This window comes from Mus caroli, unplaced genomic scaffold (assembly GCF_900094665.2).
Source record: "Mus caroli unplaced genomic scaffold, CAROLI_EIJ_v1.1 scaffold_17343_1, whole genome shotgun sequence".
NCBI lineage: Eukaryota > Metazoa > Chordata > Mammalia > Rodentia > Muridae > Mus > Mus caroli.
The window spans coordinates 1,883-15,944 of NW_018389975.1; the positions used below are offsets into that span (position 1 = coordinate 1,883).

Sequence of the window (14,062 nt, forward strand, 5' to 3'; positions counted from 1 at the left end):
GCCTCTGCCTCTGCCTCTGCCTCTGCCTCTGCCTCTGCCTCCTGAGTGCTGGGAATAAAGGTGTACACCACCACCTGAATATTCTATCTTTATTTAGTGCATTTGTTGTTCTGATTATTGTGTGTTGGGAGGAATTTCTTTTCTGGTCCAGTCTATTTGGAGTTCTTTAGGCTTCTTGTATGTTCTTGGGCATCTCTTTCTTTAAAGTAAAGATGTTTTCTTATATAATTTTTTTGAAGTTATACACTGGCCCCTTAATTTGAAAATCTTCATTCTCATCTCTACCTATTATCCTTAGGTTTGGTCTTCTCATTGTGTCCTTGATTTCTTGGATATTTTGAGTTAGGTTCTTTTTCCATTTTGCATTTGTTTGATGGTTGTGTCCATGTTTTCTATGGAATTTTCTACACCTGAGATTCTCTCTTCCATATCTTGTATTCTGTTGCTGATGTATTTCCTGATTTCTTTCCTAGGATTTCTATCTCCAGATTTGCTCTCTTTGAGTTTTCTTTATTCTTTCTACTTCTATTGTTTTATCTTAGATGGATTTGTTCAATTCCATCACTGGTTTGTCTGTGTTTTACTGTAATTATTTAAGTGGTTTTTGTGTTTCCTCTTTAAGTTCTTCTTACTCTTTAGCAGTGTTTTCTTATAATTCTTAAGGGTTTTTTTTTTCTCCCTTTTAAGGACTTCTAACTCTTTAGCAGTGTTCTCCTGTATCTCTTTAATTGAGTTATTAATGCCCTACTTAAAATCCTCTGCCAGCATCAGGAGATACAATTTTAAATCGAAATCTTGCTTTTCGGGTGTGTTGGTGTATCCAGCCTTCTGACTGAAGATGAAGACCTGAAGGGACCCTGTCTTAGAGATTCTAATGCTTCTGTGGACCAAGCACTCTCCTGTGCAGACTAGTCTCTGAGAGACAGGGATATAAGATGGTGAACACCCCTGAGATCTGGGGTGAGAGCCCTCCCTAGAAGACAACTCTCCTCTGGCTGGGAAGGTTCACAGAGGTCTGGAACTCATCTTGACCTCCTGGATGAGGATGAAGGCCCGAAGGGACCCTGTTCAAGAAGCTCTATTGCTTTAGCAATGCGCAAGCTAATGTGCATGGACTTGCATATTATTTTTATTGGATATTTTCTTCATTTACATTTCAAATGATATCCCCTTTCCTGGTTTTCCCTTTGGAAACCCACTATTTCATCCCCCATCCCCCATGCTTCTCTGATGGTATTTCTCCACCCAGTCACCCACTCATGTCTCCCAGCCCTGGCATTCTCCTATACTTTGGCATCTAAACATAAAAGTACCAATGGCCTCTCCTCCCACTGATGCCCGACAAGGCCATCCTCTGCTACATGGGACACTCCATGAGTACTCTTTGGTTGGTGGTTTAGTCCCTGAGAGATCTGTGGGTTCTGGTTGGTTGGAATTGTTGTTCTTCCTATGGGTTGCAAACTCCTTAAGCTTTTTCACTCCTTTCTCAAACTCCTCTATTAGGGACCCCATGCTTAATCCAATGATTGGCTGTGAGCATTTCACTCTGTATTGGCCAGGCTCTGGCAGACCCTCTCAGGAGACAATCTTATCACATTCCTGATATCAATTGGCATCCACAATAGTGTTTGGATTTGGAATCTGTATATGGGATGGATCCCCAGGTAGAGCAGCCTCTTGGTGGCCTTTCCTTCAGTCTAAGCTCAACACTTTGTCTCCATATTTTCTCCAGTAAGTATTTCGTTCCCCCTTCTAAGGACTGAAGCATTCACACTTTGGTTACTCTTCTTCTTGATTTTGATATGGTCTATGAATTGTATCTTTGGTAATCTGGATTTTTGTTAATAACCACGTATCAGTGAGTGCTTACCATGTGTGTTCTTTTGTGATTGGGTTACCTCATTCAAGATGATATTTCCTAGTTCCATTCTTTTGCCAAAGATTTTCAGGAATTCATTGTTCTTAATAGCTGAGTAGTACTCCATTGTGTAAATGTACTGCATTTTCTGTAGCCATTCTCCTGGTGAAGAATATATGTGTTCTTTCCAACGTCCAGCTATTATAAATAAGGCTGCTATGAATATAGTGGAGTCTTTGTTATATGTTGGAGCACCTTTTACGCACATATATGCCCAAGAGTGGTATAGCTGGATCTTCAGGAAGTACTACATCCAATTTTCTGAGGAACCTCCAGACTGATTTCTAGGGTAGGTGTACCAGCTTGCAATCCCACCAACAATGAAGGAATCTTCCTCTTTCTCAATGTCCTTGCCAGCATATGCTTTCACCTGAGTTTTTGTTCTTAGCCATTCTGATTGGAGTGATGTGGAATTTCAGGTTTCTTACCCTCGAAGATATAGGTACAGGGAAAAAATTCCTGAATAGAACAGCAATGGCTTGTGCTGTAAGATCGAGAATCAACAAATGGGACCTAATAAAATTACAAAGCTTCTGCAAGGCAAAAGACACCATCAATAAGACAAAAAGGCCACCAACAGATTGGAAAAAGGATCTTTACCTATCCTAAATCAGATAGGGGACTAATATCCAATATATATATAAAGAACTCAAGAAGGTGGACTCCAGAAAATCAAATAACCCCATTAAAAAATGGGGCTCAGAGCTAAACAACGAATTCTCACCTGAGGAATACTGAATGGCTGAGAAGCACCTGAAAAAATGTTCAGCATATTTAATCATCAGGGAAATGCAAATCAAAACAACCCTGAGATTCCACCTCACACCAGTCAGAATGGCTACGATAAAAATGTCAGGTGACAGCAGATGCTGGTGAGGATGTGGAGAAAGAGGAACACTCCTCCATTGTTGGTGGGATTGCAAGCTTGTACAANCACTCTGGAAATCAGTCTGGCAGTTCCTCACAAAACTGGACATAATACTACCAGAGGATCCAGCAATACCTCTCCTAGGCATATATCCAGAAGATGTTCCAAATGGTAAGAAGGACACATGCTCCACTATGTTCATAGCAGCCTTATTTATAATATCCAGAAGCTGGAAAGAACACAAATGCCCCTCAATAGAAGAGTGAATACAGAAAATGTGGTACATTTACACATTGGAGTACTACTCAGCTATTAAAAGAATGAATTTATGAAATTCCTAGGCAAATGGATGGACCTGGAGGGCATCATCCTGAGTGAGGTAACCCAACACAAAAGAACTCACATGATATATACTCACTGATAAGGGGATATTAGCCCAGAAGCTCTGAATACCCAAGATACAATTAGCAAAACACATGAAATTCAAGAAGGAAGACCAAAGTGTGGACACTTTGCCCCTTCTTAGATTGGGATCAAAACATCCATGGAAGGAGTTTCAGAGACAACAGTTGGAGCTGAGATGAAAGGATGGACCACCTAGAGACTGTCATACCCAGAGATCCATCCCATAATCAGCCTCCAAACACTGACACCATTGCATACACTAGTAAGATTTTGCTGAAAGGACCCTGCTATAGCTGTCTCTTGTGAGGCTATGCCAGAACCTCACAAACAGAGAAGTTGATGCTTACAGTCAGCTATTTGATGGATCACAGGGCCCCCAATGAAGGAGCTAGAGAATGTACCCAAGGTGCTCAAGGGATCTGCAACCCTATAGGTGGAACAAAAATATGAACTAACCTGTACCCCCTGGAGCTCGTGCCTCTAACTGCAAATGTATCAGAAGGTGGCCTAGTAGGCCATCACAAGGAAGAGAGGCCCATCGGTCTTGCAAACTTTATATGCCTCAGTACAGGATCACCAGAGCAAAGAAGTGGGAGTGGGTGAATAGGGGAGTGTGGGGGGGGGAGGGCATGGGGAATTTTCAGGAGAGCATTTGAAACTTGGAATGTATATAAAGAAATTATCTAATAAAAATTTAAAAAGAGAGATATTATGATAAAGGCAATTCTTACACAGGCAAAAATATAATTGGGTCTGGATATCAGTTTCAGAGGGTCAGTTCATTATCATTATGGTGGCAAGTATGGCTCCATGCAGGCACCCATGGTCAAGCATACTCAAACTACCACAGTAAGTAATATCAAAAAGTAATATCAAAAAGTAATATCAAAATTTGTTTATCCTGGGAAATTGGATGAGGTGGGGAAGGGATAGGGAGGAAAGGTGAGAGTGGTCTCATATTCCTGTGGGAAAAGTAGTGAACCCCAGAGGGCCAGCAGAAAGAAGGTAAACAAGCAACCTCAGGAAATAGAAGGTAAGGGGAAACCCAGATTGGACCAGAGACCTGGGAGGTGAGAGATTTCCAGGATTCAAAGAGAAGGACTTTCGATGAAGTACCTGAGAGTAGAGAACGTGAACTTATAGATCCCATCAGCAGGAAGACAGTGAGGGATGGGGTTGCCATTCCACAGTCATATCTCTGACCCACAATTGCTTCTGTCTGAAATAATTACAGGGATGGAAATTGAGAGGAGCCTGAGGAAAAGAAGATCCAGTGACAGGCCCAAAATGGGATTCAGTTCAAGGGGAGTTCCCAAGACCAGACACTATTACAATTTTAACTGTATAGACAGAAGTTTCCTGATTTATGCATGGGAAATTCCATTTCAGATCTGTTAAGACCAAGAGTAGGAATTGAAAGGATGGAAATGTTACTTGAAAAAGCTATCACAATACTTATTGCAACTATGACCATTAGAATATAAACCTCCTTACATTCAATCACAATCTTAATGTATTTCCTGTCTAAAAAAGGTTGAAAACAAACTGCACAACAAAAAAAATAGATGTACAAGAAAAATTAGCTGTGGTAATGCAAAATCTTAAGAGATAAGAGATAGAAGAAGAGAAGTGCTTAATTGGATACCTATGGTAACTAATAACAAAATGAGCAGCTAGTTTGAATTCTTCTTAAAATATATAGCCTTAAACATTGTATAGGATCAATATTAGCTTATGGAATACACCCTTCCAATGTGAGACAGATATAAAATACCTGAGCTAAACAAAAGAAGAATATCTCCCAAAACTGGGATGATATAATAGCAGTTAAACTATTCTCAATAACAACTGACTTAGTGGCTAGAAGAAGCTGCAACTATGAAATATTGTAATATGCCNAGAGATGTTAATATTGTGAAAGATCCCTTGTTAGGTGAAGGGCAATTTGCTGATTTAAAACACTAGATGCATTTTTTATGACTCTCTTATTATATACTGTCTTTGTTAGTTTTAAGAGCCTGGGATAAGGTATAGGAAAAGGAAAGATGTCTATGTCCTTCATAAAGATTAATAAAAGTCCCAAACAAACTTTCACTGATGTCTTACATGAATTAATGCATATAGATAATATGTCCAATAAAGAGGACAATATTAGATCCAGATGTTAGCTGGGTTTTAATTGAAACTTTGACTCCAAAAATANAATGCAGAATGTTAAAAAGTTCTTATACTTTTAAAACCTCANTCAACAACCATGGCTGAATGGATTATGACATGGCTGATACTGACTCTGATAACTGGAATTGGAAAAGCAATAGACAATAGTCCTGGACATCAAATGTCCATTGTAGCCACTGTAAGAGACAGGCTCCTTGAAAAGGGATTTTCAATAGGGTGTTCCAAGAAAATGCTCTAGAAGACCTCACCCTTCTGGGATTCATAGAAGGTTTGTTAAGTGTAGGGATTAAGCTCATAAAGACAGTTCATCAAGAGATATTTCAAGCAATCCCTTTTTATGGGAAACTTGCTAAGGGGGTTAGTTTGTACTCAGTCAACAAACAATGTGATCCAGATATTTTCTGTCAGCAATCCACAAAGCAACTACAGAAAACTAAACTAGGTATTAAAGATGCTATAGTGCTATCTTATGTACTATAGTTTAATTGATAAATATCAAAACCGAATAAGAGAAACATCCACATGAAAGGCATGATTAAAAAAAGGAAGAGAAGCAGAAAGACAGCAACACAGATAATGTAGAAAAATGAAGTTTACCACTCTACATGAAGAAAGCTCAGTAAAGTGGCTGCAAAAGAACAGATCATTCATTCATCATACTGGCCGAATGGAAAACCTTGATGCTGATACTGACATTTGCTGAAGGACAGATGCTCAGGACTGCAGTTATAAAGGATCATCAAATCAATAAATCTTCCTCAAGACTATTTGGACTGTTAAGTTCTTGGAATTAATTATTGTTATAGTTAAAATTTGTAAAATTTTAGTTTAAATCAAAAAAGGAAATGTGTAAAGAAATTTTAATCCAACTATGTTGCTACTCTTGAACGGAATAACTTCCAAAGACCATCTAGGTCTCTGTGAACTGGCTGTAACACAGACCTTTTATAATTCTACGTGGAATACAGATACACCCTCAATACATACATTCAATCCCAAACAATGAAGGTAAGAGAAAGCAGCCATGTTGGAATGTCAATCTCATTGAAGGACACAGAAATTGACAAATTTGAGAAAGATTTGGCAAAAAGAATCAGAGATAAGATATGCCCAGTCCTCAAGGGAACAGCATAGGAAAAAACAAACTTATGAAAGCAGTGCAGAGAGAGGAGGCAGTTTTTACTATTTTTTACTGGGATAGTTTAACAAATATAGGTTGAAGAGATAACAAGTTAGACACAGGTGAAGAGAGAAAAACCATAGAATGAGAAGGTCCAAGAAGATTAGAACCAATTGCCAGAGTTAGTTTGAGGTCAAGCAGATCAATTCAGTGAGAAGCTGAGAGAAGCCAGGTTCAAGCAGTCAGCTTGGAGAACAGTTTGAGCCAAGAATATTACTTAAACCAGCCAGCCAGATTTCAGAAAGAGCAAGAAAGCAGTAAGCCTCCAAGAAGACAATTAAATCAGGTGAATACAGGTTTCGTTTTCAATGTGTTTAAGCAGTGTTATGAATTTCATTGATCTTAAAAAATGATAAAATACTCTCTAGAGTCTGGTCTGCAATGTGGCTGTAAAGGTATTTAGTAATCAAATAACATGAACATAAAAAAATTAAGCAGAAGTGGGTGGGTTGGGGAGCAAGGCAGGGGGGAGGGCATAGTGGGCTTTGGAGGTAGCATTTGAAATGCTAAGAAGAAAATATCTAATAAAAATTGAAAAAAAAAAAAAACCAAAAGGAAAAAATGGTCGTGCCTTCAAACATGCAAACCTATAAACAACAACAACAACAAAAAAAAAATGAAATAGAACTTTTTAACATATGCTAAATGGGAATTTAATAAGGAGTATATTTGAGAAGGTATAACGTGAAGACATGAAAAAAAAAACTTTGTATATTGAAATGCTACACAAACAGAGGTAAATAGGATTAATAAAGCAAAATAAAAAAGAAGGAAAAATGGAACCAGAATAATTTTAAAACAAGTAAATGAAATATATACAAAGATATGGGAAATTACTTGTATGTAAATGTGTGAGAATTGNTTATTAGAGCAACATATTTCCCAGATCCCTAGTAAATAGTGTTTTGTGTGCCACTTTAAGACAGAGCCTTACTCTGTAGTCCTGGTTGAAGTAGAGCTCTGACGGAACANCAAGTTGTTTTAAAGCTTGTGTCAATCCTCCTGACTCAGTCCCCTGAGGGATGGATGATTGCAGACATATTTCACTATGACAGACTTGCATTTGTAGTTTTATATCCTGACCTTATCATAAGTAAGTTAATATTTGGTAGAATAATTAAATCATATGAAGGAATTATTTATAAAAATGCACAGTTTTAATTGCCCAAGTTATTCAAGCTGCTTCAGACAAGGGTAAGAATAATTCCACATATCAAAAACAAGGACAACACATTACATCCTGTAGAATTTTCTACCTTCAGCATTATACTAATGCCTGTGAGTCCCTATTAAGACAGTACTCTGCATGTCTTCTAAATTTCCAGTGGGCATAATTAAACATTGAGAAGTGTTTGAAAATTTTCATATAATAACAATGAATTTGAATATTGGTTTTAATATTAATAATATTAAAGACTTATGTTTACTCTTTTAGCACAGTGATACAGTTAAATGATAAGCAATCCAGCATTTATTACATGTCATTATGTAATTCCATTATATTATGCCATAGTTCTTAATAGTACATAAAAGAAAGCCTTAATATGTGACCACTGATTAGTGTTGGCTTGACCTTCACATTCATAACCATAGACTAGACATATTGCAAAAAGAGCTCCTGAGACAGTTCCCCTTGGGTTTTCTTTTCTTTCAGTTTAAAGTACTTCAGGCAGTAAATCTTTCAAAGCTACATTGGGTTAAAGCTTCATGGAAAAGATAGGTTCTTTTAACATCTACTGTTTTGTTTCCCTTATAGGTCAAAGATAAGAAAAATGAAGCATTTTAAGAGAAACATGACATGTAAGAAATACTTGAATCCTGACAAAAGTAAGTGTTATGAATAGTATATATATACATGTATATATATATATACACACACACACATATATATACATATATATATATTGTGTATATATATATATGTATATATATATATATGAAATGATGAAGCACTTTAAAGGAAATATGACATCCCAGAAATATTTGAATACTGACAAAAATGTTATGAATAGCATATATATGTGTGTTTATATATATTCACATATATATGTATGTATATATATTTGTGTGTGTAAATGTTTAGAAAGAGTGCTTTGATTATAAACAATTCTTCAAGGTACTAATTTTTTTCAGCACAAAATATGGTATTTTCAAATTCCACTTATAAATTGAATTCCTGACATAATTTACTCACAGTTATTTATGTAATATGATATTTTTAAAAATTATGTGGCAATTACATTGACAATTAACTTATCAGCAAAGGTTTTAAGTTCCTTTTATTAAAGTATGAGCTTCAGAAATATGTAACACTGTTGAGATACATTTTTTGTTCATGTGCAGCCCTGACCTGTTGTATATCTATTTATGTCTATTTTGAAAACATACAAAAATAAAATGGCATAGGGTTCACCAGATCATGATAGAGTTAAAATAGGAAAAGTGATAAAAATGATTTAATACTATGTTTAGAGCATTATTACTGTTAAATATAAAGTAGGTATAACTTTCTATTTCTTTAATTGTATATGACATTGAGATTCGGTTTTGCTGATTTACAATTTTCTCAAAAAAAATGAGCTTATTTAAAGTAGAAAAAAAGTCATAGAAAATACTTCCTGATGGTTAACCCTAGCCACACATTCACATGATCTTAGTCTTTCATTTAAGTCTCGGGGGAGACATTTCAATGCTTTTCTTTTTGTCTACTTTTCCTTTTCAAGATGCAGTTAACAAAGCATTGAAAACATTATGTATTGAGACCATTCTACTAAAAAATCAATTGTAGACTTTTAGAAAATAAATACAAGGTTTAAATAAAAGGTATGTTACTAAACCTAAAATACGTTTTCTCTAAATATGATTATGAAAGTTGCTATTTGTGTCTTCTTCCCTACATCATTCCTTCCTATCCTACTTCTTTTCCTTTCTTCTTTACTTCAATAATAATCAGCATAAAATAAAAAGAACAGAGGGGGCTTTCTGATAGAGTAGAGCTTGTGGATGATTGTACATACTGAGGTTTGTTTGATCGACTAATAGATACTCTATGAAACAATCTTGAAGCTTTTCCATCCACATAGAGTTGCATTTCTTAGAACATTGATTAATGCAAGTAAAATAGAACTGGATTACTATATTAAAAAGGTTCATGCTTACATCAGTATCTACACAATACTTTGAACCATTAGGATTTCTGTTTCTATGGTTTTGATTCATTCTTGTTCATGCACATATATTTTTGCCTCTTCATTCCATAGATTATTCTGTATAGTATGAATCTGGAAAAAATTTATAAAAAGTCAGTATTTTACTTTGTGTAGTCCATAGTAGTTGTCAAGTTGTTGTCAACCATTCGTTTGTTGGAAAAACACAAAACAAGAACCTTAATTCTTCTCCCTCATTGATGCAGGGGGAATGTAGCTAATCTCATTTATAGAATCAAAACCAGAGAATTGAGTGCTATATCCCCTTGGCAAATTTCTGCACCTACTACCTCTAATCAAAAACACATTATATTTTATATTCAAAAGAAATAAAGTATGATTTTGTTGAGAATAACATTGAAATATTGTTAAAACATAATATAGTTAACTTATTCCTTTGATATCCCAAGATAACAACATCACCATGCTACCATATCTTCAGTATGAGAGTAAATAAACAGGGCAGTCCATAGGACTGATTAGCACTCTAGAGTCACTATAACATGTTACCAGTTACCTCTTTATATGCTGTTACATTCTTAGAGAAATATAAAAGTTATACTTTCTATTTAAATGCAAGACAGTTACCTCAAATTATTTATTCCTAGACTGTGTTTTGAGGTTGTTTTGTTGTTGTTGTTGTTGTTGAATCATCTAAGAAGAAACACTGAAAATACTGTCAAACTCACTATTCATGCTCTTTCACTTGTGAAATTAAGAACACTGCATTCTTTAGAAAATTGGTATTAATTCCAAATAATTTATAAACTTCTAACTATGAGATAGTAACATCTAGATAAATCATATGTGACACACAGAATCAAGAGTTACAAACGTTTTTATCTTTCATATGCAGAAACAATGTAATATTATCTAATCATTTTTTAAGGAGGGAAAATGAGTAGAATTTTTTCCTCGTATGGAAAATGTGAGAGAAAAATTAGTAAAATGGAATTGGGCAAAATGTTCCGTGCTTAGATTTGCATTATCTAGAGGAGTTTCTATAATTCAGTTAAACCTGTCATTTCTGTTTTTATTTATATGTAATATATATATCAGAACAGAACCAATTTGGTTTTATAAGAGTTTAATATGTATAAAATATTTATAAAATTTTCTATGTATAAAATACCACTACTAATATTGAATTAAGAATTAGGTGTGTATTTATATACTTTTCTAAAGGGCTTAATTATTGCATATAAATAAATCAATTATGACTATTGTTACTCAATATATGATCTTACAAAAGTTTAAAAAGATCTTTCAAAGTTCTATCTTTGTTGTTTAATTTCAGATGAACTAACTATCAGCTGTGCATGTGGATTCACCTAGAATTCATGGAAAATCATAAAAACGTCACAGAGTTCATTTTTACGGGTCTTTGGCAGAATAGACAAATAGAGCTGCTGTTCTTTCTCTTGTTCTTGCTTTGCTACCTGGCTATCTTAATGGGGAACTCTGTCATCCTATTTACCATCACCTACAGCCACCTAATCGAACAACCAATGTATTATTTTCTCTGCCATCTTTCCCTCATGGACCTCTGCTACACCTCCACTGTGATTCCCAGGCTCATCAGAGACTTGGCTGCAACAAGAAAAAACATTTCCTATAATGAGTGCATGACCCAGCTCTTCACTGCCCACTTGCTGGCAGGTGTGGAAATCTTCATCCTGGTGTCCATGGCCTTGGACCGCTATGTTGCCATTGTCAAGCCCCTGCACTACATGGTTATCATGAGCAGGAAGAGATGTGATATGTTGATTGTCACGGCCTGGATACTGGGGTTCTGGCACTCCATTGCTTTACTACTGATGGTGCTCAGTCTGCCATTCTGTGGTCCCAACCTCATCAATCACTATGCCTGTGACATTAAGCCACTTTTGAAGCTGGTCTGTAAAGACGTACATGTTGTAAGTATCTTAGCAATTGCCAACTCTGGGATGGTGCTTTTTGCCATTTTTATTGTACTACTTGCCTCTTACATACTCATATTGTATTCTTTGAGGACAAGATCATCTGCAGGGAAGCGCAAAGCACTCTCAACCTGTAGTTCACATATAATGGTAGTAGTTTTATTTTTTGGGTCCAGTATTTATATCTATATTTTACCTGCAGGAAGTGAGAACAAGGATAAGGAAATTTCTGTGTTTTACACTGTGATTGCCCCAATGTTGAACCCCCTTATCTATACTCTGAGAAACAGTGAGATGAAAAGTGCCATGCACAAAGTGTGGTCTTGGCTGTCACTCAGAGTTGAAGTAAGTGAAAGAATATTGTGATTCTGCTCTGATGTTCCTAAGTCAGCTATTATTTGAAAGGTGTACTGGATAGTTTTGTGTCAACTTGACACAGCTGGAGTTATCACAGAGAAAGGAGCTTCAGTTGAGGAAATGCCTCCATAAAATCCAGCTGTAAGGTATTTCTCAACTAGTGATCAAGGGGGAAAGGCCCCTTGTGGGTGGGACCATCTCTGGGCTGGTAGTCTTGGGTTCTAAAAGAGAGCAGGCTAAGCAAGCCAGGAGAAGCAAGCCAGTAAAGAACATCCCTCCATGGCCTCTGCATCAGCTCCTGCTTCCTGACCTACTTGAGTTCCAGTCCTGACTTCCTTGGTGATGAACAGCATTATGGAAGTGGAAGCCAAATAAACCCTTTCCTCCCCAACTTGCTTCTTGGTCATGATGTTTGTGCAGGAATAGAAACCCTGACTAAGACAACAGGTAACAGAAAAATTCAAACTATTTTGGGATAAGTCATGAGCCAAAGGAACAACTTAATGCTCTGTCTAATCTACATAGTACAAGTGTATCCAGAGACCATCAGGTGGGTGGAAAGGCTACAAGAATTGTCTTGGTTTGATAGAGGACATGGATAGGATGGGGATAGCCTAAGTTCCTTTCCTAGCATCCCCAGCACACACATGCACACATACAAACACACACACACACACACACACTGATAATGAAATAAATCTCTAACAACCTTAATCTTCTGTCTCAAAATAAATAACAAAGAACCTTGTTAATAGTAGGAATTTAATTCCATTTTCTCACTTGTTGGTTTTAAAATTTAATATTTTTTAATGTTTCCTCTTGTCATATATTCATGAGCATGATATTGGATTATGTAAGGGCATTTTCATACATCTATGTAATATTTTCTGAACACATTAAGCTCACACATTTCCTTTCCATCCTGTTACAGAGCAGATTTAGATCTAATTCTATACCATCAGTACTCACTATGCTTGAAGAGGTATGCTGTAATGATTATTGGCTTTTGAATTTGAGAAATTCGGCAGGACATATATGTTTAGTAAATCTTCCTGTCAATGCTTTAGCAGCTGGCAATTGTCATATGAATATATTTTTGGTATACATGAAGAAATATAATATTTCACAGCTGTAAAATCACTCAGTTAAGGCACAAATGTCTTAAGACAGCATGTCTCATGAGACATTTTCATGATAGATGCTTTGCTCTCCCATCTATATGTATTCTTGTGATGCTCTTTATGTCGATGTACTCAAAAGTTTCTCCAAATTCCAGTGCATTTTTCCTTAATCAGCCTTGCCTAGCTTGCTTCTGTTACTGTGTTTGAGTGTCAATGCCTCATATATATCCCCCTCCCTCAGTTTTCTTCCCCTCCAGGAAGATTTTAGTGGCAAATCAACAAACTAAAACCAACCAACCAACCACCTAACCAAACAAGTAAGCAAGCAAGCCAAAAACAGACAGAATACCAAAATTCCCTCAATGTCCAATGCTGCTAATCCTAAAGATATTTACTATTTACAGAAAATCCTGCATTTGATAGCAGTTCTTTATAAAAAGTAAAACAATTAGATTTTCATAGTTAGATTGAGCAAGATTATGAGTTTAATATACAAGTACAACATAAATTAAATGCATAATTTTATATCTTATTTTTTCTAGAAATATTTCTTAAAAATGAGCCTGCATGGATTTGTGCTAGGTCCTCTGTATATATATTATGGATGTTACATTTGTGTTTTATTGGGTCTCCTAAAATTATGCGTTGGATGTCTCTGGCTCTTTATCAGCTCTTGGGATTCTCCATCTCCAGAGTTGATTTGTGGGTTTGTGCCTAGTCTTATTGTATCTTTCAAGGCATGTTCTGTGGATATCCCTGGGAGGCTTGCTTTGTTTTCTGAATAGAAATGGAGGAGAAGTTAGGGAAAAGTGAAAGGAGTAGAAACTGCAGTCAAGATATATTTAAAACAGGAAATAAATAATGAAAAATAATCAAATCTAAAACCAAACTAAGAAAAATATAAGTGCTA

At 36.0% G+C, this 14,062-nt stretch overlaps 1 protein-coding gene across 1 annotated transcript; it reads left to right on the top strand.

Moving 5' to 3' along the window:
- The first annotated feature begins 11,095 nt into the window (after positions 1-11,095).
- On the top strand, positions 11,096-12,040 carry LOC110288397 (olfactory receptor 4P4-like). The gene has a single exon (XM_021154756.1). The coding sequence runs from the start codon at positions 11,096-11,098 to the stop codon at positions 12,038-12,040; it is 945 nt and encodes a 314-aa protein (XP_021010415.1).
- The last annotated feature ends 2,022 nt before the right edge of the window (positions 12,041-14,062 follow it).

What these genes read in the sequence shown, in the direction of transcription:
- LOC110288397 (XM_021154756.1), top strand. Translation starts at nt 11,096, where the DNA reads ATGGAAAATCATAAAAACGTCACAGAGTTCATTTTTACGGGTCTTTGG.